This window comes from Podarcis pityusensis, assembly GCF_964106645.2.
Source record: "Podarcis pityusensis genome assembly, chromosome: 14".
In the NCBI taxonomy this organism is placed as follows: Eukaryota; Metazoa; Chordata; class Lepidosauria; order Squamata; family Lacertidae; genus Podarcis; species Podarcis pityusensis.
In genome coordinates this window covers 25,034,735-25,062,240 of record NC_138039.1, presented here as the reverse complement: position 1 = coordinate 25,062,240, position 27,506 = coordinate 25,034,735, and the positions used below count along the sequence as shown (strand labels likewise).

General features: G+C 49.6%; 1 protein-coding gene across 1 annotated transcript; it reads left to right on the top strand.

Annotated features, from left to right (window-relative positions):
• The first annotated feature begins 1,335 nt into the window (after positions 1 to 1,335).
• Positions 1,336 to 20,750, top strand: SCNN1G (sodium channel epithelial 1 subunit gamma). Its single transcript, XM_080981450.1, has 13 exons — positions 1,336 to 1,442; positions 6,617 to 6,947; positions 8,094 to 8,397; positions 9,487 to 9,680; positions 11,063 to 11,166; positions 12,749 to 12,912; positions 14,048 to 14,149; positions 14,439 to 14,556; positions 15,825 to 15,903; positions 16,118 to 16,175; positions 18,318 to 18,379; positions 18,524 to 18,599; positions 19,273 to 20,750. The coding sequence occupies exons 1-13, from the start codon at positions 1,400 to 1,402 to the stop codon at positions 19,687 to 19,689; spliced, it is 2,052 nt and encodes a 683-aa protein (XP_080837576.1). The 5' UTR covers positions 1,336 to 1,399; the 3' UTR covers positions 19,690 to 20,750.
• The last annotated feature ends 6,756 nt before the right edge of the window (positions 20,751 to 27,506 follow it).

Here is a 27,506-nt window from a genome sequence, read left to right as displayed (position 1 = left end):
CAGTTTGCTTACAAACCCCAAGTCAGTTTTCTATGGGTCTCTCCAGACCAGGGGTCAGCAACCTTTTTCAGCCATGGGCCGGTCCACCATCCCTCAGACCATGTGGTGGGCTGGATTTGGGGGGGAATGAACGAATTCCTATGCCATACAAATAACCCAGAGATGCATTTTAAATAAAAGCACACATTCTACTCATGTAAAAACACGCTGATTCCCGGACCGTCCACGGGCCGGATTGAGAAGGCAATTGGGCCGCATCCAGCCCCTGGGTCTTAGGTTGTCTACCCCTGCTCCAGACTCTTTTGTGGGGGCAGGGGAGTATTTTGTGACACATCGTTGATATAATCAATGTAAGCACATTACTGGTGGTTTATACTAGACCCTCCATTCTGCTTTATAATTTGCTTTCCCCAATGTTACCATATTATTGCCAACTTCTGCACTATCCTGCAACAAAAGCAAGGGACAGGAATAAACCCCAAACCCAGAATATTTATGGGATGAAAAATGTTTGTTTCTTCTTCTGACAATTTTCTTGGTCTACTCTGAAGTGATGCTTTTGACCTTTAAAATCTTAAATGGTTTGGACCAAATTATTCAAAGGTCCATCTCACCTCTACCTTGCCTCACTTGCCCATCTCTGAGAGCATATAGGTTAGACAGGAGGGAGACAGGGGACCATGTTGCTTCAAGGGGCTGATAGGAGTTGTAGTCCAAAACAGCTGGAGGGCACCAGGCTGGCAGGGGGGGTAAAGACTCCCTTCTTTTCACTGGCTTTTTCCTGAGTTTGATCTTCTTTTCAATTGTTGGTTGGCTTTGGCTGTAGTTGAGTACTGGATTGTCTTTTTCAAAGAGGGTGGATGCTTCCTTGCATTCTTTTGCCTTTTCTAACTGATATATATCTGCAGCTGTATTATATAGCTTCAAACTATGTAACATCCCCCGGGGTGGGGTTCCACCCTTAAGAAAGGGCTAAAGGTATTTTAAATAACTACATAACCATGAAGCAAATCAAGGCAGCATAATATAAAGCTGCTCCTCCACTTTGACGATATGGATCAAGACTTTCTTTCTTTCCTTCTTTCAAACAAACAAACAAACAAACAAACACCATAATCCTTTCTTTCTGTTCCACCGCTGGACCAGGGTTACGCCCGCCTGCTCCTACGCTTGCTGCCGGCAGGGGCCGCTGCAGGGCAGGGAGCGGCGGGCGAGTGGCGCGGCAGGGCGGCGAATAACCTGCAGGGGGCGCCTCGAGCTCGCGGGGCGGCGGGCGCGTATTGCAACCCGAGCCTGGCGAAGGCGTGGCGGCCGGCCGGGGGCGGGCTGGAGCGGCCGGGGCAGAGCAGAGCCAGCCGCGGCATCCCGCAGTAGGAGCTGCGCCCTCGCCAGCCTCGCCATGCAGCCCCAGCCGGCTCTCAGCGTCAACCGCGGCCCCGCAGGTGAGACGCGGCGGAGATGAGCTGCTCGGGTCTGCTCTCGGGTGCCTCTGGAAGCTGGGAAGTTCAGCTGCCTGGGTGGGAGGGAGGGAGATTGGAGACGCGCCCACCTCCGAGGGTCCAAACCGGGGGCTGGGAGCCAGCCTCGACCGGAGGGTTGTGGGGAGATTTAGGACAGGCAGAAGCAAGGACTTAAACTATGGAACTCGCTGCCGCAGAAAGCAGCGAGTGCCCCTGTATTGGGTGGCGTGTCATTAAATGAAGATTGAGCTAATATATGGAGGGGAAGGCTATCGATGGCTTCTATCGAGCTCTCTTTTGCAAGCGAAAGTTTATTTTCTCCTGCTCTGGAGGGTAGGTCTGGAACCAATGGCTCCAAGTTACAATAAAGGAGATTCCGACTAAACATACGGGGAAAACTTTTGTCAGTAAGAACTGTTCGACAGTGAAACAGTCTCCCTCGGGAGGTTGTGGACTCTCCTTCCTTGGTGGTTGGATGGCCATCTGTCATAGGTGCCATAGCTGAGTTTCCTGCATTGCAGGGGGTTGGACTAGATGACCCCTGGGTCTCTTCCAACTCTATGATTCTATAATTTGTTTATATATTTATTCCGAATACCGGTTGCTTAACACCACAGGAGGGGACAGTGCTGCTCTTATGCTCAGGTCCTGCTTGAGGGTTTCACAGAAGAGGCACAGAAGAGACCAGGAGGCTGGACCAGATGGGCCCCCTTTGGCCTCATCCAGCACTGCAGGGCTCTTCTGGTGTTCTTACTCCTCTGCAGTGAGGCTCTCCCAGGGCAGACGTCTGCCCTCTCCAAGGGGTGGATGGAGGGGGATGGGGGACAGGAATCCAGAGCTGACCATTTTAACTAGCCCTCCCCAGGGAGAAGAGGGGGTCTCCCCAGTGTTTCATTTGCCACAGTTGGAGCTACTGTCTTGCCTCCGGGGCCCCTGACATCTCCAAGCACAGACTAGGCTCCTGCCTGAAATCCTGGAGAGCTCCTGCCAGTCAGTGTTGACAGTGCTGAGCTCAAATGACTCAGTCGAAGGGGGGCTTTCTGTCTTCCTCCTCCATCGCTCAGAAGACTTCCTTACATCCCAGGTGACACCATTTCTTCCTGATGGTGTCACAGGAAGATGGGGTTGTATCAGGGATATAACAGCAATGCTCCTTGATTTCCCATGAAATTTCCTTCTTCCCTTTCTTTCTGGGGATTGGAGAGCAGGGAGGAGAGAGGAAGGAAGGTTCTTCCACCTTTTATTCTTATGTATCTATTTAATTTATATGCCACCTTTTTCTCCCAGGAGCTCAATGGGGCATCCATGGTTCTCCCCCTCCTCATTTAATCCCCGCAACAACCCTGTGAGGTAGGTTAGGCTGAGAGGCAGTGACTGGTCCCCAGTGAAGCTCTCTCACAGGTCCTAGCCCAGCACTAACCACTGTGCCATGCTGGCTCTCTCTAGGGCTAAAGTGAGATTCCCAGCTGGGGGGCAGGTCCCCTTGCGTATGGGGAGTGGCTGGCAGGGGCTGCCCTGAACTGTGTACTATTAGCAGAGAAGGCTCTGGCCTCTAAGGTAATCCCTTTGTGGGAAAAGGTCCCCTGGAACCACTGGAAGTCCCAGAGGTGCGTGCATCTTAAAGATGGCTTTTCATCCCAGTCTATAAAAGGTGTTGATGGGAAGCAGGTGTTTGCTACTGAGAGAACCCATTTCAGGAATCAAAACAAAACAGATATTCTCTGGCTGAACAGCCACCCATAGCTATAGGGAGATGCAAGCCTCAGAGTTTCACAAAATTCTTCAAGCTGTAGCAACTCCGCTATCTAGGCCTGCCACATACCCTTTTATATACTCTTTGTAAGCTGCTTTGAGGATTTCCAAGCGACTTATAAATTTTATGAAATAAATATATAAATACTCTTGGCCACCCGTATTTTGGGAGCAAGACGGCAACTGGAGGATCTCCTTGTCTTGTGACATACACAATCCTCAACTCACTGAAAACAGGGGGTCTTAGCATAAATTGCTAGCTTAAAACACAGTTATGCAGGGATTTTTCCTCCGTTCAGATGGAAGTTGGTTTCAGGGGAAATGCGTCAGGTTGCAGTATTTTATAAGAAACGGCAGGATTGGTATGGCATATGACTAGTGTTGTGTGTAAACCACTTTCCAAACCCGCAGTAGGTGTACGTGGGATGCAGAGTAAACAGGTGCAGTGTGGTGCAATGGTTAGTGTGTCGGACTGGGGACTTGGGAGACCAGGGTTCAAATCCTCACTCCGTCATGAATCTCACTGGGTGAGCTTGGGCCAGTCACTGCCTCTCCATCTAGCCCACCTCACAGGGTTGTTGTGAGGATAAAGCACACACCCACACACGAGAGAGGGAGAGAGGCCCGGTTGGTTTCAGGCAGACATTGGGCATTCAATGTGTCACCAGCCCCATCCTGTGCAAACAAACGCTCCTGGAGATTCAGCAGAGGTCCTCCTCCCCTTTCACTTTCAGTAAACTCTTGGAATTTATTTATTTTTATTCAATGCCAACTGACCTACGCAGTTCTAGGAAATGTTCTCAAGTAGCCAGTCATTGTGATGATTGTTCCCTATGGCTTTTAACAGGGGGAGTGGCCTGGCTCTTACTTTATTTATTTACCACGAGTATTTTTATAGACCTCCCTCTGCTAAAATTATCAGGGTGGTATACAGCGATATGAAAGTCGGCCAGGCCTGAGTCTTACCATGGGAAGAGGAATATTTGTCTTTATTTGGTCCCCTCCTCATCTCAGAGGTTGATCTTGGTGTATTGAACACACAGCACAAATGCAAGGCTGTGGGTTTAAGAACAAAACAGCTCTAGGAGTAGGAAGAAGGGGCCAGCAAATGTCAGAAGGGGCATGGGGGGGGAGACCCCTTTCAGGGAGGCTACAGCAGTGGAGTGCCAGCATTGGCAAAGGGTTGGCCTAAATGTCCTCTGAGGTCCCTGCTGACATTGTGTTTGTATTATTAAAGGCTCAACGGGTATCTGTGGCTCACCTGGGGCCTCTGACAGTTTAAACAGGTTTGTGGCTGGTTTTAGATGTGCAGCAGAGGTTTTCTGATTAAGCCTGCCATGAGAACGTCAAAAGAGCCTGCTGGGTCAGGCCAAAGGGGGCCTTCTGGTGCAGCATCCTCTTCTTCCTGCAGCCAACCAGAAGCTCCTTACGGGGAAAGGCTCGAGCAGGACCTGAGCACAAGAGTCTTCTCCCCCCCCCCCCCCGTGGTTTCCAACAACTGGTATTCAGAAGTATTACAGCCTTCTAACCTGGGGGCAGGATATTGGCATCATGGCCAGTAGCACTGACAGCCGTCTCTTCCTCGAATTTGCCCAAAGCTCTTTTAAAGCTGCCTAGGTTGGTGGCCATCACTTCCTCCTGTGGAAGTGAGTTCCACAGCTTAGCTATGTGCTGCAGGAAGAAGGACTTTCTTTTGTTTGTTCTCTTCTGAGTCTTCCAACGTGTATCTTCACTGGGTGTGCACACGTTCTAGGGTGATGACTGTCTCAACGCTATGTGCAATTTTATAAACCTCTGGTCTGGATAGCTCAGTTGGTTAGAGCATGGGGCTGATAAAGCCAAGGTTGCAGGTTCAATCCTTGTATGGGGCAACTACATATTCCTGGGCTAGATGATCCAACTCTGCAATTCTGTAATTCACCTCTGACTCACCTTTTCTATGAATGAAAAAGTCCCTAACGCTGCAACCTTCCATCATAGGAAGAGTTGCTCCATCGCCTTGATCATTCTGCTTGACCTCTTCTGAACCTTTTCCAACTGTACAATATCCTCTACAACAGGGGTGGCCAACTCTCAAGAGACTGAGATCTATTTTCAGAATTAAAAGCTGGCAGTGATCTACCACCATTTTTGGGGGGATTCAGCTCAAAGTTGTTGAGCTTTTTTAGGGGTTAAAAATAGCTTTTTTTGGGAGGGGAACTTCCACGGGGGGGGGGGTTAAAGGCAAGGGACAAAGGGGTAAAGTCACTCACAAAAAGATTGCTATGGATGAAAACAGCAGCACAGAGAAAGCTCCGTTTTCCCTTCTAGAGATCAAATAACAATGGAGGGCAGGGCAGGAGTCAGTTTTAGTGACACTAAGGAAAGGGAACCAGAGATCAGCCACAATCTACCAAAACTTCCCGGGGATCTACCAGTAGATTGCGATTGACCTGTTGGACATCCCTGCTCTACAACAGTGTTTTTGCACCTGGCTTTCAACCACTTGCATAAGGGACGCGGGTGGCGCTGTGAGTAAAACCTCAGCGCCTAGGACTTGCCGATCGCATGGTCGGCGGTTTGAATCCCCGCGGCGGGGTGCGCTCCCGTTGTTCAGTCCCAGCGCCTGCCAACCTAGCAGTTCGAAAGAACCCCCGGGTGCAAGTAGATAAATAGGGACCGCTTACCAGCGGGAAGGTAAACGACATTCCGTGTGCTGCGCTGGTTCGCCAGATGCAGCTTGTCACGCTGGCCACGTGACCCAGAAGTGTCTGCGGACAGCGCTGGCTCCCGGCCTATAGAGTGAGATGAGCGCACAACCCTAGAGTCTGGCAAGACTGGCCCGTACGGGCAGGGGTACCTTTACCTTTACCTTCAACCACTTGCAACCAAGTGAAGATGCCTGAGCGCCAAGATAGCACCTGACATCTCCACCATCTGGAGATCATTGGATCTGGGTTGTTTTCACACACCAATACCCAATCCTGAGGATTCTATCAGTTATATTTTATCTGTACAATGGGAATGCATTTCTGGAACCAAAATGCTTTTTCTGTGCAGCCTGAGCCAGAACAGATACCATTAAAGAAAAAGAGGTTGAAATAGGCCAATATATATGTGGGCTTTCCCGGTTTCAAGTCACTTTTTTTCTTTTAAGTTCTCAAAGCTCTTAACCTAGCTCAAGGTTGCCATCTGAACTTGAAATATGTTTAACTGAGAATCACAGTCAGTCCATCATCTGAAAAAGAAGACTTTAGAGCCGTCTTGGCCACAAATGGGAACTAGACGTTCCTTTTTTGCAACTCCAACCTTGGTTTAAGGAGCCACTGGGTGCCTAGCTTATATATCTGAGTTTCTAACACTGCTCTACAATATCCAGTGCCTGCAATATCCTTGCTTTTTGCTTTGTGTTTCCCCCTCCAAAGTGTCGGCCATTAGCATGGCGCCTGCCAAGAAGATCAAGGCCAAGCTCAAGAAGACATTGCCCGTGACCGGCCCCCAGGCGCCCACCTTGCGGGAGCTGATGCACTGGTACTGCATGAACACCAACACCCACGGCTGTCGGCGCATCGTGGTCTCGCGGGGGCGCCTGCGCCGCTTCCTGTGGATCCTGCTCACGCTGACCGCCGTGGGACTGATCCTGTGGTACTGCACTCAGCTTGTCCTCAACTACTACAAAGCCTCTGTCTCTGTCACGGTCCAGTTCCACGCACTCCCCTTCCCAGCCGTCACCATCTGTAACATCAACCCCTACAAGTAAGTGAGGCTCAGCATCCAGGAAAGTTTCCCCCAAGCCTGCCAGTAGACAGGGACAGCGAAGGGTCAGGCTGCTTTCAGCACAGTCCTGCTCAAGAACTTGGAATGTGGAGTCAGGGAGATGACTCCTTGGGTGGAATAAATAATGGCAACTTATAATAGCAGCATTTAATTATTATTTGGAGTGCTCAGAGAGCTCCAATTCACAGTTCCCCGCCCTGGTCTTTAAGATCCCCTAAAGCAGCCCTGCTGAGTGTGCAGCCCTCACCTGTGGAACTCCCTGCTTAGGGAGGCCTCTCCGGCCTCTTTGGGGAAACGAGTAAAATCATCTTTTAGGAGGGATTCTTCTTTCTCTTGAAAATGCCCAAAGTAGGAAATGTTGCCCTGCAAACCTGTGACACAAGGGTGGCGGTTGCAGCTGTATTTTTGTTAACAATCTCTTTGGACCTGTTTGAGAATTGCCATGGTGGAATGTCATGTATTTTGTGTCTTGTGGTTTGTAAGACACTCTGAGAGGTTTGAATAATAATAATATTTCCATTGCAATTTGCATTGCATAGGATCATGCCCTGAGGGACTTGTACAATAAAATAGTAACAAATGTTAATCACCCCAGAAATATTGACAATAACCCTGCAAAGTAGGCTACTGTTAAATGTCCAGCTTGTGAACCTGATCCCTATGGAGCTTGTGTCATCTTGCTGCTGGGCTATGGGAGTGGGTGGGGTGATTTTACATTCATCGAAAAGTGGCGTTTTATGTTCTTGTTTGTTGGGTTGTCACAGTAAGTACAGTCCATCAATCCAATTTAAACATACCTATTGATATAAGCAGATCTTACGCCCAAATAGATATCCAAGCAAGGTGGGTGATTATAAGACATACTGCCTAGTGTCAAAAGTGCAGGAAGATCTTTGGACTGTTGAGTGATGAGTGGCAGCTGTTTATCCTTCCCACTTTGAAGCACAAGTCTGCTTTAAAATAATCGTGTGTGAGTCTTGGTCCTTGAGCCCAGTGCTGGGCTGAGTGGATGCACCCAGATCCTGGCTATCTGATTTTAACAGCCCCCCCCCCCCCCACTGCTCTCCTTGTAGCAAAAGATCTTGCCCCCTGTAGCAACAAGATCCCCTGTCTGTCTCCTGGTAGGTACAGTGCCATCAAGAAACACCTGGCCGAGCTGGACAAAGAGACAGAGAACGCGCTGAGGTCCTTGTATGACTTTTCTGGAAGTAATATCAGGGAGCGTCGTGATGCTGGTGATCCTGAGCCAAGTGAGGACAGAAAATTCCACAGATACTTTCCCTTGAGGAATTTAGACAACCTCACTCACCAGCAGCCTTTTCCAAATCCCTCCTCTGGTCCCAAACGGCGCATGGAGGCCAACATCATTTCGGGCGGCTCCAGCATTGTCAGCGTCAAGAACCCTCAGGATATTGTGGGATTCCAACTGGTGAGTCGCCTTGCTCTGTGGCCTATGGGAGAACCCGTTGCAGCTCTGTTGAGTCGGATGCCAGCCTTACATTTGGGGCTGGCGTGCTTGGCACAGGCAGGAGGGAACTCTAGGAGATGGGGAGCCCCATGCAGCGCCTTTGGGGCTTCTTCTGAATCATTTTCCATCCCCATGGCCACAGCCTTCCTCAACCCAGTGCCTTCCAGAGGTTTTGGACTAGAGCTCCCATCAGTCCCGGCATGAAGCGGCCATGTGGTGCTGAGGCTGCTGGGAGATGTAGTCCATTTGGAGCGCAGTGGACAGGCTTGTGAGCTCAACAAGTGCCCTTCGCAGGCTCAGACCTGCACCTTGGATTGTGCCCAGAACTTCACCATAGGAAAAGGTGCCACTTGCCTCCTGAAATGTGGCTGGTGGCAGCCTATAGCCTGGAGTGAGTTGGGGGCTTTCCTGTTGTAGCCCCTGCTCAGCGGAAGCCCCTGCCCGGCAACCTTGGTTGTTCTCCACTTTGGGCATCTCCAATTGAGGCAGAAAGCAGGTTATAAATCCTACTGCAAACAAATATAAATACTGTATACACATTAATTAGCTCAACAAACAAATGCGACAAGGTGTCCCTCCTGTCTCACAGTTGAATATGTCTTGCCTGCGGAGTTACGAGTCACTTGCAGTTCCAAGGCTGGATCAGAGAGATTTTCTTTCTGGGTCCAGGCATCTGAGGATTGTGCTCATGCCTTCTCTCTCTTTCTGAACAATTATTGTCATTTTATTTGCTGCATTGATATCCCACCCTTTTTGTCCAAAGTGTACGTGGTCCACCCACTCCTCATTTAATGCCCAGAACAAACCTGCAAGGCACGTTAGGCCGAGAGGCAGTGACTGGCCCATGGTCACACCTAGTGAGCTTCATGGCTGAGTGTCAAGATTTGAACCCTGGTCTCCCGGGTCCTAGGCCAACACCTTAACCACTGCACCACGCTATTCTGTGCTGAGCCACCTACCTATTTCCACACTGCAAGGCAGCGTATGCATCTGTGGGGCAGCCCCTCGGCCTGCCTGCTTGCCTGAGCCCCTGCTTTCTCTTCCTTCCAGTGTGACTCCCACAACAAGAGTGACTGTGCCCTTTACACCTTCAGTTCGGGTGTCAACGCCATCCAAGAGTGGTACAAGCTGCATTACATGAACATCATGGCCCAAATCAGTGCTGAAGAGAAAGTGAACATGAGCTACTCGGCAGAGGAGCTCATCTTGAGCTGCTTCTTTGACGGCCGTTCCTGCGATGCCAGGTCAGTCACTGGGAACAGAGCAGGGGGCAGAGCATGCTCCAGCAGCAGAGGTGGAACATATCTAATGCAAATTAAAAGTGCTTTAGATATGGGAAGTTTAATAGGGGCTTTTCTCTAGCATCCTTGGGGAGGCCAGACAGAAGTGAGATACGCACCAAATTGGCCTTGTGCAGTTGGACAGGTGTTGAATGCAGAGCTCTCTGGCCTCACGTGTGTCTTTTTAAGGACCACCTCTCAAGCCTTCACGGTTTGTGAAGGTCGGTGGCTGGAGCAGGTTTTAGCTGAGTTCTTTTGCTGGTGAACCTCTGAGTACAGAAGCCACGAGGGCAGTGCCCTTTCTGCAGCAGTGTCCAAAATGTGGTCTCACCCATGAGCTTAGGACTGCAGATATGGATGTTTCTGCATGGCAACCCACCTGGTCTGCCTTGTGGTTTCCAGGTGGCAGCTTTACAGCCCACCCTCTGGGATCTGCCTCCCCAAAGCATCTGTTTCCCCATCAATCCGTGGGGAGAACAGGGCTGTTCAGGTTCGCAACTGGGTAGTGGTGAGTCATGCCAAAGATCTTGCCATTGCAAGCGGAAGCCTAGTCGTCACTCGGCTCAACCCACCATTCCTGCTTAGCCACTTGTTGCATTAACCCATCCTTCCCCAATCTGGTGCTCGCCAGATGTTCTCAGTGGGAACCATATACCCTTAAGATGTTGTTGTTGTTGTTACTCATTAAACTTATTAGTTTCTCTTTTTTTAACAGAATAACTCAAAGTGACTTAGAACAGCAAGAGAAATAAATAACACATACCAGTACATTATGTCAGGGATTCCTTTGTTGTGATTCCTCCATTGCAGAGGTTTGGACTAGATGTCCCTTGGGAGATCCTTCCAGCTCTACGATTATATGATTCTAAAATCAGCATAAAACGAAAACCTAAACCTCATTCATATTTTTAAAAGGCGGGACTGAAACATCCCACCCACCAAAGGAGGTCACAGATAATGAAAACCCAAAGGTCTAGCAAAATATAAATGTTTTTTGCCTGGCCCCAGGGTTAATTCTTGATGGTGCCAGGCATTCTTCCCTGTGGAGCCATCACTGAGAGGGGCTGTTCTTGTGTCGACACCCTCCACACCTCCCCCAGAAAGATCCCTCTTTGCTGCCTCCCACTCCCCATGACATTTTTTAAGAGTTGGGCATCACCCAAATAATTTCAAAACTAACTCTTTGTCCTTGTCTGTTGGGAAGCTGAACAAAATTCCCTGCAGAAACAGTTTATTTCTAATGCAGTTCATGTTAACTGGGCAATTTAAGCTCTTTTGTTGAGTTTATCTACAGTAGGTGGGGCAAAGTGCTTTTAAAAAATAAATATGTCTTTGGTCGGCGCCAGGAACTTCACAACATTCCACCATCCGATGCACGGGAACTGCTATACCTTCAACAGTGGGCAGAACGGAAGCATCCTGAACACAACCACCGGAGGCAGTGAATACGGTAAGGGAGCCCTCCAGACAGTTTGCCTGCTTGATCTCAGTTGTGAGTGGGTGTGGGTGGGCCTAGATTCTTGTCCTGAGCTCTGTAGCCACTATCCAGAGTGCTAAGAGAACATGTCCACTCGATCACTTCAACTAGCAGAACTGATCCTGTTACAGATGCCACCTAACACCCACTCCACGTTTGCAAGAAATCAGCCTTTCCTTGTGGCAGCACCTACACTCTGGAAACTCCCTGCCTATTGCTATCAGCCAGCCTTCACTGTACTCTCGTTGGCACCTGCTAAAACCAGTTTTGTTTAGGCAAGCCTACCCAGACATGTAGAATGTGGATGTATGTTTTAATCTGTTTTAGTTTATTGCTGTTTTTCTCTTTCAAATGTTGTCAAGAGTTGCTTTTAGTGATAACTTTGTTGTTTTTTCTTCTTTGCAAACTGCTTTGAGGAGTGTGTGTGTGTGTGTGTGTGTGTTTTACAACCAAGCAGTGGATAAATTTTATGGGGGAGAAATCTAACTAGCTAACTAAGAGAAGCCTACAAAGTCCCAGCTGCATCCAACCGCTGCTCCTCCCGCCCTGCCCCCTTCCTCCCCTCCATGGATAGTCTTACCTGACCTGAATCTTGCATGCAAGCCTCTTTTCCACTATTAAGATTTGACATTTGAAATATTACTTGTCTGGGTAGCTGGTCCCTAGTGGCCTGGTGTGAATCTGTATGTGTACCCCTACATTCCCCCCGAAAAAAGCACTGCTCTTGAGGGGCTTAAGTTCACAATTTTGCAAGCAAATACACATTAGGGGATTTCCTGTACCAGTCGCTGCCACTTTAGCTGAGACCTTCTTGCTTGTAAAGGACCTCCTTTCCCCTGGTAAATCTGCCCAGACCTGGACATCAACACCTGCCACCTCCGAGGGAGTTTCGGAGGGTGCTGATGAGAGAACAGGGCCTTCTCTGCTGTAGTTCCCTGTCTATGGAATGCTCCTTCAGGGAGGCTCGCCTGGGACCAAACCTGCTATCATTGGTTCCAAATGTGCTTTATTTTTGCCAGGCATTGGGGCAGCATCACTGATACGATTCTACTGTTAGATCTGTTTTTATTAACATTTGCGTGATTTATTTATTTTTTTATCGTTTAAAGATTTCGATTATGAATTGCTTCAGGTCTTTTGTAGTGGAAAGCAACGTAGAAATCTAATATACCCAGGTTTGCGGCTGACCACTGTTTTTTACTGCCAAGTAATTGCCTGGCTTTGCCCAAACTCAGCAGACTGATCTGTCTGCCTGCATTACATTTTTGGTTTTTACATTTTGATTTTTACATTTTGGTATGGCTAAATTTTTCGCTGCAATTTTTTTAAAAAAAGATGCATTAGTTTATTTTGTTAGCTGCTTCAGGTGCTGCGCAGAGAAACAAAGGAGAGAACGGGAGACGCAATAGTTTAGCTCGCAAGTCTCATCCCGTGCGCCCTGACTTTTTTGGGCCCCTGTCCCCACAGCACCTTCTCCTCCTCTTCCTCCGGAGCCTCTCTTGGTCCCGTACCTTCCACTAGACTGGCCTAATCCTGCGCTCCTTCCTTTACACAGGGCTGCAGGTGATCCTGTATATAAACGAAGCAGAGTACAACCCTTTCTTGGTGACGTCTACGGGAGCCAAGATAGTGATTCATGGCCAGGATGAATATCCCTTCATCGAAGACGTCGGCACTGAGATAGAGACGGCCACAGCCACCTCCATCGGGATGCACTTTGTGAGTGGTGGTGCTGGAGCAGATGGGCAGCAGTCACCCTGGGCAGATTCTGCTCTCGGGTGCACAGGAAACCACCCTCCCAGCATACGGCTGTCCAGTGCTCAGAGCTTTCCAAACTTTTCATGTTGGTGACATGCTTTTTAGACATGCATCATTTTGCGACACAGTAGTGCAGTTTTACTAGCAAACCAGGAGGTTAAGCTAACCCCTTATAAGTGATACGGACACATACATAAATTGTAATACAGTGGTACCTCAGGTTAAGAACTTAATTCGTTCTGGAGGTCCGTTCTTAATCTAAAACCATTCTTAACCTGAGGCACAATTTTAGCTAATGGGGCCTCCCACCGCCGCGGCGCAATTTCTGTTCTCATCCTGAAGCAAAGTTCTTAACCTGAAGCACTATTTCTGGGTTAGCGGAGTCTGTAACCTGAAGCGTCTGTAACCTGAAGCGTCTGTAACCCGAGATACCACTGTAGTGTGACACACCTACACACTGAGCTGACGTACTAACATGTCGCAACACACACTTTGGAAAGCTCTGCCCTGGCTGGAGGTTGTTTTGGAGGAGACTTTCTTTGCCATGTTCTTTGTCTTGTGTGGCTGTGACTAAGGGTCAGGGCTGCATTAAAAGGAAAAAAAGATCTGAACTTGCATGGCCGATGATGGGGGCTGGAGTCCAGCAATACCTGGAGTATCACAGATGTTCACTCCACCCCCGAAAGTGAAACTATGAAGTGTCTACCCAATGAAAGATTAGATATACATAAGACATTGTCAGGTCTTATGAGGGAGTTCATCCATACTTCAGGGGTACAACATCTGCTTCAATCCTGGCCATTGCCAAGTATTTTTTTTATTTATTACAGATCTTTCAGGATGTAAATCCTGCCAAACCTCCTTTGGGATGCCAGGCCTGGCTTTGGCCTCTTGGGATAGTAAATCCTGATAGCACACAATAGAGTGCATCTGAGCATGTGCAAAGTGCCTTTCCAGCACCCACACATCTGGGATTAAAGGAAGAAGCACAAGCGCAACCCAGGATGCCTCTTCCCTGCCCCACACGCCCCTCTCCCATCACACACCCCACCTTGGCAGGCTCATACCAACAGAGTTCTTCCTTTCTATCCCACAGACAAAGTCCAAAAGACTCGGCTATCCATACAGCAACTGCAAAGAGGACGGGTCTGACGTCAATGTGAAGAAGCTATACAAGAACAAAACCTACTCTTTGCAGGTGAGGCATGTGCGGTGGCCGGGGTGTGGGACTGTGAGAAGTGATCCCATGCTCTTGCATCCCCCCAAGGGATACGGGGGGGGGGGGTAAATTGCGACCCAGGCAGCCTGGAGCCCCAGGACCTCTCTGCCTCATGGTTTTGTGCAGCCTGCACCAGCAACCGCAATGGTTCGGGCTGATGGAAATTGTAGTCCAAAATGACCATGCTGGCTGGGGGCTCATGGGAGTTGTAGTCCACAACATCTGGAGGGCACTGACAGACACCCTGCTTGATTTCTCCCCTTCGCAGACCTGCCTCCATTCCTGCTTCCAGAATGAGATGGTGAAAAAGTGCGGCTGTGCCCAGTACGCCCAGCCCCTGCCCGATAATGCTGAGTTCTGCAACTACAAGAAATATCCAGACTGGAGTAAGTCTTCCCATCACTCCACCTGCCCGCTCTCCTCAGGAGCTGGGTCAAAGGGCCCCCTTCCCCCAGAGGGGGCTTAAGTTTCTCTGAGACGTCTCTTTCCAGGAATGCATCCCACTCTGCCTTGAGTCCAATGTGAGCTCTTTGTTGCCATCCATGATTTCAGGAGAAAACACCCTTCCTTGGGAAGCCATAGCTCTGGGCCTAAACCAGACTTTAGGCAAGAAGAGGCTCCTGCTTCCCTCTCGCCTTCCGCACACATCTGCTTACATGGCCTGCTGCCAAGCTGCCCTTCATCATCCGTTGTCATCATCATGTTATTTGTATAGAATCATAGAATTGGAAGAGTTGGAAGGGGCCCCAAGGGCCACCCAATGTCGTGCAGTGCAGGAATCATAGTTGAAGGATCCCTGACAGATGCCCATCCAACCTCTGCTTTCAAAACTCCAGTGAAGGAGAGCCCACCACCTTCCGATGCAGTGGTGAACTTTGGGCTTTCAAATTTCAGTGGCAATGCCAAAATTCAGTGCCCGCTCCCCCGCCTCTCTGCCATTGTTGCAGTGTCCTCTCAGCTCAGCACCCAGTGCAGGTGAACCAGTCACGCTCCCCTAAATCTGCCTCTGTCCGAAGGCGCTAAGAGCTGTCCCCTGTCGAACAGCTCTTAGCGCCAGAAGGTTCTTCCTGGTGTTTAGCTGGAATCTCCTTCTTTAGTTGAAATCTCCTTTGTTATGCCACCCTTCCATGAAACGAATCGTGCCCAAAGCAGCTCTTCAAGCGGGAATTGCATCTCAGAAATCAGCCATCGCAGGAACAATTTCACAACAGCATCCTGAAACAACAACGTAACAGCAAATATAGCAACATACAAGAAAAACATTCACACCCACATTTCGGAGCTATAAATAAAGCCAGATTGCATTAACAAGATGACTCCGTTCTAGCCATACCAAAAATAGCAAGGAGGTTGGACCCGTTTCTCTTGGGTCCCAGGAACACCCCCTCTCCTTGATGTTGCTCACAGTCCCCTTCCTGCAGCAGCTTCTCAGGAGGTTTCCAAAGGCAGGAGCCCCTTGCTCGTTCACAGCAGAAGGCAGGAGTGAAGGCCATGCTGTTGCCTTCTCCTTGCCCAAGATGCTTCCTCAACAAAGTGGGAGCTTGCCTTTGTCCTGAGACCTTTTTCCCCAGCCACGCTGGGATTTTGCAGGATTGGTGGAGGCTGCTGGGCTGCTCTTAACAGCCTCCCTTCTCTCTCTCTCCTCTTCCTCCAGTGTATTGCTACTACAAACAGCATGAAAAGTTTGTGAAGGAGCAGCTGGATTGCCAGGGGAGCTGCACAGAGGCCTGCAGGTAAGTTGTCCCCCCCCCATCCCTCTACCACCACCCCACAACTAGAATGCTCAAGGCTCCAGTTACACCAATGGCAACTTCCTGCATCCTTGACTTGGGTGGGTTTCCAAAGGGTGACAGGGTCGGGTCTTCTGCCATTGGGGTCTCCGGAGAAGCCATCAGGGTGCTGAGTCCTTCCCTCCCTGCTTGCTCAATGCCTGCCTTGCCTCCCCAGCTTGAAAGAGTGGACCCTCACCACCAGCCTTGCCCAGTGGCCTTCTTCAGCCTCCAAGGTGAGTGTCTCCCCCCCACAAGTCCTGTTTGCCTTGACCTCCCTTTGCCTAGGATGTGGTTCTCTTTCTGCACAAAAGAGGGCTGCCCCCTTTCCTCCTTCCTGTTCATTTTATCCCTTGAAAACTTGGCTATAACATACCTGTCGACTGTCCCGGAAAAAGTGGGACACCCCGTTTTCTCTCTCAGAAAAAGACAGTGACCAAAATGGCTGCCGCGATCTCACATGATTTTGGGCTGCACTTTTTCAGGCATGGTGCTCGAAAGTAAATACTTTTGGTCACTGTTTCAAAAACAAAAACAAAAAAAAACCACTTTTGGGGGGCATGAACAATGCAGGTCAAGTGATTTGTGTGAGAGTGCGGCCTTGGAAGATGGTGTCTTGGTTTTTGGCCTGTTTGTATTGTAAGGAATGCTATAAAGTTTTATAACAATAGATTGATCCAGGGGTTTGCAGTAGGTAACACCTCCTCAGCTTAATTGCTGATGACGTTGCCATCATGCTTCAAGATACAAAGAGTTGCCCTTCCACAAGTATGTTGAGAAAACTGGGATAAGTAACATCTAATTGGTTTTTTTTGAAAAATTCTTGATGTAATATAGTGCATTTTATCCTAGGTACTCCTTGTTTCAGTCATAGGTTTCAGTCATAGGTTTGTGTTTCTGTATATCTTGCAAGTGCCCCACCCCTTGTTCTCTCGTTTCTTATGACGGGACTTTTCACTTACCTTTCTGCATCTCATCGCAAGTATTCGGATAACGAGCTTTATAATTTCTTCTTGTGAATGTAACATCCCATGCCCGCCTGGGTTTGGTTTGGTTTTTACATATGTGTTTGTCTTGTGAAGTTCTATTCAATAAAAAATACTTTTTTTAAAAAAAGATCCAGAAGTCCTACTTCTGGAGGGAATTAATACTATAAATTATTTTGGGGTGGTGTCTTGTCTCCAAATTATTATTATTATTACTAATTATTATTATTATCCTATCAGACTGGGTGGCCCAAGCCAATCTGGATTCCTCCCAATACAATGTTAAAAAATTATAAGATTAAAAACTTCCCTATATAAGGTTGCTTTCAGATGTCTTCTAAAAGTCAAATAGTTGTTTATTTCCGTGACCTCTGATGGGTGGGCATTTAATAATAATAATAATAATAATAATAATAATAATAATAATTTTATTATTTATATAAACTGGGACAAATCCTTTTTCTGGAATGTGAACACCCCAAGACCCAATTAACTATTAGATTGTCCCCTGGAATTAAGACTTGTTCCACCTCCTTGCAGTATTCTAAAGAATCTGAACAAATTGTTTCATTTAATTTTTTTTAAAAGAATGTTCCCTTTCCATATGTTCACCTGTACAGGCACAAGATCAGATGCAAAGTCCTCTCTTATGTGTAAATCCTGCCCTACCCAGGGAGCTCCTAAACTCCATGGGAGGACCAGGCTAAGGGACGGAGGCAGGGAATTGGTTTGCAAGGAAAGAGCTGTGAGTGAAGCAGTGGAGGGCAAGAGTCAGACCCAGGGCCAGCTGTCAGCTAAGCTGGGCCCCAGCCTGTGGGGCTTCGAAGGGCCCCACCCACCCATGATTTTTAGTGCCTGGCACTTTTGAATAGGAGTCCAGGAGATGGTTACCTCCATCAAAGGGGCAGCGGTGGTGGCTGCCACATGCAAGTCTGGGCCCTACCCTAGGCACTGGGGCTGGTCCTTGTCAGCACAATTTTGAGGGGGCCCCAAAGCCCTGAGGAGAGGGGGGTGGCAAATGGGAAGGACAAGATCACAGAGGAGACCACACAATTGTCCTGCTTGTGTGTTTCTTCCCTTTGGGGCATCGGGCAAGCCACTGGGAGAACAGGAAGCTGGACTGAACTTCAGGAAGAAGTTTCTGAGGGTCAGAGCTGTTTGACCGTGGAACTGATTCCCTCGGAAGATGGTGGACTCTCTTTCATTGGAAAGGGTGGATGGATTATCTGCCAGGGATTCTTCAGCTGTGATTCCTACACTGCAGAGGGTTGAACTAGACAGACCTTTGAGTACCTTCTAACTCGATGATTTTGTGACTGGATCCTTACCCAGCGGCACGGCTTTTCTGATGTTTGAGCATGTTCAATTAATTCTGGCTCTCTTCTTTTAAAGGACTGGATGCTGAAACTTCTGTCATGGGATAAATGGAACAACCGCGGTGAGACCTTTAAAAAGTAAGTCCCCCCCCCCACACACACACATCCCATAAGAAGCCAGGGCTGCCCGTCCAGGTGGGACACTGTTGCTTCCCAACCAGCCCTGCCTCATCCAGCTCCACTTCTCCTTCTCTCCCCCCTCCCCACAATTTATTTTCTCAGGGAAGACCTGGCAAACCTCGTGGTGTTCTACAAAGACTTGAACGAGAGGGAAATCAAGGAGAATCCAGCAAATGATGTGAGTGTTGCCTTTGGCCAACTTCTGAGTAGCCCCTTCTGGGAGGACACTTGCCAAGAGGGGCTTCTCCACTCAGGCTCAGGAAGGAGCTAAAACTGGCACTGTTAAGGGGAATCATCTCCCCATGGGCTCCAGCCTGGCTGTGTTGGTGGAGGGAGGCAGGAAGAGGGATCCATTTCCACCACACCTGCAGATTTTGCCCTAGTGTGGTGGAGAGAAGAGCCACAGCTCCATGGTCGTAGAGCACCCTCTTTGGAAGCAGAAGGCTCCAGGTTCAATCCCTGGCAATGTTTCCAGGCAGGAAGACACATTGTGAAGCCCTAGAGAGCCACTGCCAGTCAGTGCTGAACAAGACAAGCCACTTATCTGGCTTAGTAGAAGGCAGCATCCAACAATGGCCATCATTCAGGGGCCATTTGCTTTGCACGAAGAAGGTCCCATGTTCAGTCCCAAGTGTTTTCTGGTAGGGTTGGGTGGGGCAAGGAGACAGTGGAATAGAGAAAGTGTCCTTTCAGTGGCCAGGGGAGCCTTCAGTGGTCCATGGAGCATCCTGGGATTATCAGAGGCTGGGGTTTCCATACAGGGAAACGCTTCTCCGTGTAGAAATTAAACCCTGCCAGGAAACCCCCCAGGGGAAAACTGGTGACGAAGTGCTCCCTCTGTCCCTTTCCAGCCCGTCATTCTTGTCTCCAACATTGGGGGCCAGCTGGGCCTCTGGATGAGCTGCTCCATGGTCTGTGTCATCGAGATTGTGGAGGTCTTCTTCCTCGACACCATTTGCATCATCCTGCGCCGCCACTGGCAGAAGGCCAAGAAGTGGTGGCGGGGCAAGAACAGGGAGCAAGAGGAGGAGGAGGAAGAAGAGGCAGAGGCAGAATCAACCCCCCCAAATGGCCTGCAGGGCCACGACAACCCAGCCTGCACTGCAGACGACGATGACCTGCCCACCTTCAACACAGCCATGCGCCTGCCCCTCTCGCTGGAGCACCCACCCCCCAGGACCCCCCCGCCTAACTACAGCACCCTGAGGCTGGCCAGCACCTTTCCAGAGCAGCTGGATGACACCCTGGAGGTTCGGACAACCCAGTGATGCCCTTGACCCCAGCAGGAAAGGCCGCTCCTTGGACTCGGCGGCTGGACTTACCCTCTGGTGGGACGGGGGACAGAAGCTGCTTGCCCCAAACAGAACTGCACCTGCTCTGTGCTCTGCCATTCTGCTAGCCAGACACTTGATGCCGTTTCTGTATTAATTCCCCCTCTGCCCCTCGCTGGGGGTGAGCCAGGCTTTTTGCTGGGGCGGCTGCTGTCGCGATGCTCGGGTGTCCGAGGGCAGTTCCTGTCTGGAGGTGGGAGCTTAGTCCATGACCCTGGACCCCCCAGACAACAGCTGCTCACTCTGTGGCAGAGAGCTGTGACTTCTTAGGGAAAGGAAAAGTCCAGCTGCACCTTGACCCTCAGGCACAGAAGATGGTTGTGGGTTCAGTAAGATCCAGGTTCCCTTTTGCTGTAGCTGAAAGCAGCTCCCTGGTTTCAGCTGGCCTGGAAGGGAGCTAAGCGCTGCCTTCAAGATTTTGCCTTTGTCCCAAAGCTGTAAAGGTTGGTTCTGAGAGCACACCTCGCAGAAGGAGCAGCCTTGGCTCTCAAGGGGTGCCTTTTAATCCTGCTTCTGAAAAGACCTGCACCTCCATGCCCAGCTACACCCACACATGCACCCCCAGCCCTGCCAGGTGCACTTATCGGGGTACATTTTGCCGCCACCTCCTCCCTTGCAAGGTCCATCCGCTGGAGGAGCTGATAATACTGGGGGGCAGGACACCCCTCAGTGCAAGCAGTTGGGAATCACATGTGGGGAGAGGGCTGCTGCTATTGTTGTGCTCAGGTCCTGCTTGAGGGCTCCCCATAGAGGCATCTGCCTGGCCACCGTGAGAATAGGGGGCTGGACTCCCGACAGGCCCCCTTTCACCTGATCCAGGGCCCTTTGGATGCAGGGGCTGTGGCGGAGGTGGCAAGCAGGAAGGCGTGAAAAAAAAGACTTGGCTCATGTGCAATATATGGTGATGGTGTTTTTAAGCTTAATAATTTAACAGCCGAGACCAACCCCTGGGAACTGTGGAAGGGGAGAAATGCCTTTAATAAAATATTTGTAAGGAACAGCCTGTGTCTGTGCATGTGTGATCTTTTGCCCGGGAAATTGGGTAGGGCTGGAGCTAAGGATCTTGGGGCCTCCCTGGAAGCTGAAAGGGACTCCTGCCAGGGTCCTTCCACCAGCCAGAGCCAATGAAGGGGTGCAAGCATCTGCCTCCACAAAGGTCCTGGAAACCCTACTCTCTGCTTTGCTCCAGTCATGAACCACTCTTCTGATGCTCAGCCTTGCCTCATTCCTGCTTTCAAACACATGGTGAGGTTGATTGATGGCAAACGAGGCAGCAGGGCTGACAGGTGTGGGATTCTCAGCTTAGGCAGGAGCTATTGTTTGCCCCCTGGCACCATCCCAAACTTGGGGGAGGGGCCCTCTGGATGCTATTGCCTTGGCAGGCAGCATCATAAATCAAGGACAGGGAGACTGTTACCATTTCCAAAGAGATAGCGATGGAAGGGGGGGGTCTTACCTGTGTACACGTCACATCAGCCATGGTGGAGGGTGGCATGCCCAATTGCAGCTGAGGGTATGATGAATATTAGTGTCACTCAAGGGCAGGGTAAAGAAAGAGTCCCATCTCTCCCCCCCCCCCCATGGCCCTTGGAAAGCAGGGGGCAAACAGGGTCGCCTTGTTTTGTTCCTCAAGGCACTTTCTCTGCCCTTCTTCCAAAAAAATATCTGCCCCATCTAACTGCCAGGGGCTGTACTGATGCACTACAGGGAAAGGTGACGTGGCAGAGACATGGCACCCTGGACAGCTGCTGCTTCTGGGAGTTTATTTCAGGGAGTTCACACAGGGTCATGGATGTAAGAAAAAGCGACAGCCCCAGCCTGGTCCCTCCCTGGGCATTTTGCACATCTGGGGCTCTGTCAGAAGCCATAGAAGAGCCAGTCTTCTGAACTGCTACCTGCTCTCCTGATTTGAAAGGTGGGGCTGCCCCAGGAGCCTTCCACAGGTCCCGTCACTGGTTCAAAGTCCATCCTGGAACTCTTTGACTCGCTTCAGTAGGGACATCTCTGCCAGAAGGCGCTGGGATGTAACTCAGCTTGCAACACAGGCTGACAACATTTTCCACTGACTGCTTGGTCTTCCTTCAGTGCTGGGCTAATGCTTGCAGGGTTGCTCAGCTCGTCGTTTCTTCTTCCTTCTTTGTCTTTACCCTAGGGGAGGAGAGATCTTTTGCATCTCTCCAGCTCAACTGAAAGACCAAGCAGGACTCATTGCGTTTCCTCTTAGTTAGTTACAGCTAGGATCTTTCCTATCACATATGTACAGCATATCTCCCAATAACTGTACCCCTCTTCTTTTCCTAAACTCAGAACCTCAGTGTAACAACATCCAAGGCAAAATGTGCTCATCCAGCTCAGCTTCTGTGAGTGTGTCAAGTCCAAACACCAGCCATCTCCAGGCCTATGGTCGATCAGGCCCTATAGCAGAGGCGACGACACTAAAACTCCCTGAACATTGGTGCCATGACTATTTGGATAAACTAAACAATCAAATAACATATTTAATTTGCAGGGCAATCTTATTTTTTACTGGTAGACACAATATTCATAAACTCTTAAAATGCAAGTTGTTGTTGCTCCTATGTGGGATTCACATATTATACAATGAAAAGCTTGAATTTTGTTTAACATCAACTAGAGTTTGCTTGTCGTTAATTGCATTTATATACCACTTTTCTAGATACACAGATACAAACAGATACGAGTCTCTCCTAATACCCACCCCACCCCTTTGCCCCTGTGGATGAGCCTCTATATTGGCATCTTCCCAGTGGCGTAGCGTGGGGGGTGCAGGGGGGGCCGGCCGCACCGGGCGCAACATCTGGGGGGGCGCTCGCACTCGCAGCTCTCTGCCCCTACCTGGCTCACTCACTCTCTCTCACTGCAGTGCTGGCTGTGCGAATCCGATCCGAGTCGCTGGGTCGCCGCCCACTGTGGAGGGGGTGGGTGCCAGGCGTGCGGTGCGGAGAGAGAGCGAGGGACTATCTGGGGGAGGGACAGTGCAGCGGCCGCCCAGCGCAGCGCTGAGCGCGGGAGAGAACCACACCAGACCAGACCAGGCAGCAGCAAGAAGAAGCTGGCAGCGGCGGCAGGTTAGGGGTTAGGGGGCGCAAATTACTTGCCTTGCCCCGGGTTAGGGGGCGCAAATTACTTGCCTTGCCCCGGGTGCTGACAACCCATGCTACGCCGCTCCATCTTCCAGACCCACAGAGGTCCAGCGTGCTCAGCTTCTCAAAGAGCTGGGCCTCGCTCTCCCACCCATCCTGTGTGCTGGAGGAGAGGACCGAGTCTTCTAGACTCCGGACTCCTGTTTAGAAGAAGGGTTGAGAGAGCTGGGAATGTTTAGCCTGGAGAAGGAAAGGCTGAGAAGTGATATGAGAGTCATCTTCAAATATCTTAAGGGCTGTCATATGGAAGATGGAGCAAGCTTATTTTTTGCTGCTCCAGAGGGTAGGACCCAAACCAATGGATTCAAATGACAAGAAAGGAGATTTTGACTAAACATCTGGAGGTAAGAGCCATTGGACGGTGGAGCGGACACACTTGGAAAGTGGTGGACTCTCCTTCATTGAATGTTTTTTAATAGAGGTTAGGTGGTCATCTCTTGAGGATTCTTTAGCCGTGATACCTGCTTTGCAGAGGGTTGGACTAGATGTATGTTGAGGTACCCAAGTCTACGGTCCTGTGATTCTTCACAGGAACAAGCTAGCCCTGCTGCTGCACTGCTGAGTGGGGCCCCTGGACCTCTGACCCAAAACCCTGCCCTGATAGCACATTCGATACAGAGGTTTCTGGTGGCTGTCAGAGCCAGACCCAGAGGAAGCCACTCTGTTTTCTTCCTGGTGAGGGAGGCTAGAGAAGGTGCTGAGCAAGTTCTACCAGCTGCTGCTGTCAAGGATGATTTCCTGATAACTTGGTGCTCTCCTCCGCCCTGGCAATTGCATTAACTGGGTCAAACCACCCCCGCCACTTGGCCTCCTGCTGATGGCGATGGGTGTGTCTTCCCAGGGCTGACAGGGATCATCATCCTCACTGCGTCATCACCTTCCTGATGATGCTGAGGGCCAGGGAGATGATGTCAACTGGCTCATCTTTGAAGTTGGGCCATCTTGGAGGCATGAACTGGGGGCAGAAGTCACAAGTTTCTGTGTGTGTGTGTGTGTGTGTGTGTGTGTGTGTGTGTGTGTGTGTGTGTGTAATTGAAATGGGATGTGGGAGGTAGGTAGGTTTCTAAGTAAACCTGCCCTGTTTGACCAGGAGCCATCAAAAGCAACTGGGAAAAGGGAAGTGATGCTGGGTGAGTAAAAAAAAAACCGATAGAGAAAAGGGGGCATGCTTACAGTGAAGCCAAGGAAGGAGCTGTAATAAGACCAGAAATAAGAGAATCATAGAATTACAGTGGTTAAGAACTTAATTCGTTCTGGAGGTCCGTTCTTAACCTGAAACTGTTCTTAACCTGAGGTACCACTTTAGCTAATGTGGCCTCCCGCTGCTGCCGCACGGTTTCTGTTCTCATCCTGAAGCAAAGTTCTCAACCCGAGGTACTATTTCTGGGTTAGCAGAGTGTAACCTGAAGCGTCTGTAACCTGAAGCGTCTGTAACCCGAGGTACCACTGTATAGAGCTGATGTACTGTGTGATTTCCTACCTTCGTGTGTGTAACCTTGCTACGTGAAGGAGCATCTATACACCCTGTCTCTTTTTGTTTCATGTACTAAACCAACCTTTCTTCATTCCTTTGGTGTGTGAGAAAGTGGCTAGAGAAGAGTTTTTCCTCCCTCTCTCCTAACACTAGAACTGGGGGCAACCAAGGAAGCGGAAAGCTGGAAGATTCAGGACAGAGGAAAGGAAGTCCTTCTTCACACAGCACGGCATTAAGCTATGGAACTCGCTGCTGCAGGAGGCAGTGATGGCCACCAACTTAGATGGCTTTGAAAGAGGATTGTACAGATTCATGGAGGAGAGGGCTAGTGGGGGCTAGTAGCCAGGATAGCTATGCTCTGCCTCCACAGTCAGATGAAGCAGTGTTTCTAAATACCAGTTGCTGGAAACCACAGGAAGGGAGACTTGTCCTCGGAGCCTGTTTGTGGGTTTCCCATCTGGTTGACCACTGTGAGAACAGGATGCTGGACTAGATGGGTCACTGGCCTGATCCAGCAGGCTCTTATGTTCTTATGTGAGCTTATTAATTGGGGATAAGGTTATGGGCAAACAGGTGTTCATAACGGATGCATGCATCCATGAAAAGGATGACAGTCCTCTCTGAGCTGTACAAGCACCTCGTAATAGAAGTCTGTATTTCAAAAATGCTTGGAACTCCAGGCTCTCAGAATCATCTCCTTCCTTTCCTTTCTTCGTTATCATCCTGCAGCAGGGCTTGGGTGCCCCCAGCTAATTGCTGCACTGAGGGGGACAGCATTGGGGGGAACATTTCAGCTGGTGAGTGAAGGATGAACCCCCTCTTTCCAGTGCACTCACCAAAAATCCATGCTACGGTTTCATATCCAATACACAGATAAGGACTGGGATAAAGGTCAGGTGGAATGCTGGATAAGTGAGGTCTTCTGGATGAGCCACAAGCCCTACAAAGGAAGACTGGAAGCATTAGGTACGTTTAGTCTGGTGAAGAGGTGATTAAGATGTGAGATAACAACTCATATTGTTCTCTGCATACTGTAAAATTGTATGGATCCTTATATTATCTACATACTAAATTAACAATCAATAGATTTGTGTATGTTTATTCAAAACCTGCCAAGGAGTCCATTTTGTTCTTTTTTTAAGTAACGTGTGAAAAGTTCCCATTCTTCTTTAAAGGCACAGTTGTCCTTATCTCTCAGTTCGTATGTCAATCTAGCCATTTCTTCATAGTTCATCAATTTCTCTTGCCATTGTTCTTGTCACACAGATGACAGGCCAAATTTATTCTCTCTTGCACCAGACAGAAGGGTCCAAACCAATGGGTTCAATGTACAAGAAGAGGCATTGCATAAACATTAGGAAGAACTTCCTGACAGCATGAGTTGCTTGAGTCTTCCTCGGGAGGTGGTGGAATCTCCCTTCCTTGGAAGTTTCGATACAGAGGCTGGGTGGCCCGCCTATTAGGAATGTTGTAGCCATGGATTTCCTGCATCAGCAGGGGGGTGCAACTGATGACCTTTGAGTTTCCTTCCAGCTCTATGATCCTATGACACTTGTGAAAGGCAGGGCTGATCTCAGAGCAGAACCTCACAGGGTGACTTAGTTTTCCTGAATGCACCCACCTCCTTCTGGGGTCTGTAATAACAGTTCAGGATCCGCAGTCAATCAACACCTACAAACACCACTAATTTTGCTGGGATATAGAAAGGATGAGGGGCGTGCAGCTTCTGCATGAGACTGCAAAGGTTCACACGAGGACAGAAACTCTTCCACACCCTCAAAAAGGTTGTGCAATCTGATTAAATAATTGTTTTATAACAGAAGAAGCTCTGTTCACAAGGGAGTAATAGTCAGCTAGTAAACGTCCTGGGTGAGAGATGTGATAAGACATTTGTCCCATCAAATGTAAGGGGCTCAGCAGAGCCGGCCTGGCCATTAGGCAGGGTAAGGCCGCTGCCTCAGGTGTCAGAAGTCCCTCAAACGGCACGTTGGCAGGTGCCACACCGTCCCCACCACTTCTGCCATTGGCAGAGAACTGCTGCCACCATCAGCGCCAATTTGGGGCAGGATCATGTCTATTTGGGTGAGATCTCGCCCCAAAGAGGCACAATCTTGCCCCCAAATTGACACAGATGGCAGTGCCACTTCTCCACCAGTGGGAAATGTGGCATAGCAAAGGGGCACTTTTTGTCTGGGTGCTCTTGCTTTGTAAATATAAAACTCATCAGTGGTCCATCAGATGGGGTCCAATAGCCATTTTAAGACTAATCACCGCACAAGTCTGAAGCCAGCAAGTCCTGCTTCAGAAAACCAGGATTGTGTTCCTTCATTGCATTCATCTCCCACCTTTTCCTCCAAGGAGCTCAAGGCAATGTAGATGGTTCTCCTTCCCCTTTATCACACCAACCCACCAGGGAGCAGCTCAAATTAACCTGTGAGCTTCATGACTGGGTGGGGATTCGAACCCTGGTCTCCCATACTATAGCTCAACGCACTAGCCATTACACCACACTGGCTGAAGAGCAGAAGGGGATCCCAGAAGCCAGGACAGTTGCTGCCTCCTTCCTCCACTGCAGGAGACCATCTCGACCCTCCATCTCCTTTGCTGGGGTCGTGTGTGTGTGTGTGTGTGTGTGTGTGTGTGGACAATGATCCTGCTGGAAGGTTGTGAACTGGTGGGAGGAGACACGTCCCCAGCCGATGTTCTGGGCTTGCTCGGCGTTCTGTTCCTTTAGTAATTGCAGAGGGTGGAATAGTACAAAATACCTGAGCCTGACCTGCTTCTGATCTCCACGCAAGGAAAGACAAAACATGCCTGGAGCCAGGATCGAGCAGTTCTTCTCCTGTCAGAAGCAAGAAACCCCATCAATCCTCCAGGGACACAGGTGGCGTCCTCTCACCTGAGGCAGGAGAGGGCATCGCACGTGCTGAGGAGCCCTCGTCCCTTGCTGGAGGGATGCCACATCTACACACAAACTCTCTCTTCTTCTTCTTCTTCTTCTTCTTCTTCTTCTTCTTCTTCTTCTTCTTCTTCTTCTTCTTCTTCTTCTTCTTCTTCTTCACCACCCTGTGCACCCAGCATAGAAGACTCTCCACTTTCAAAGGATGAAGGATGGT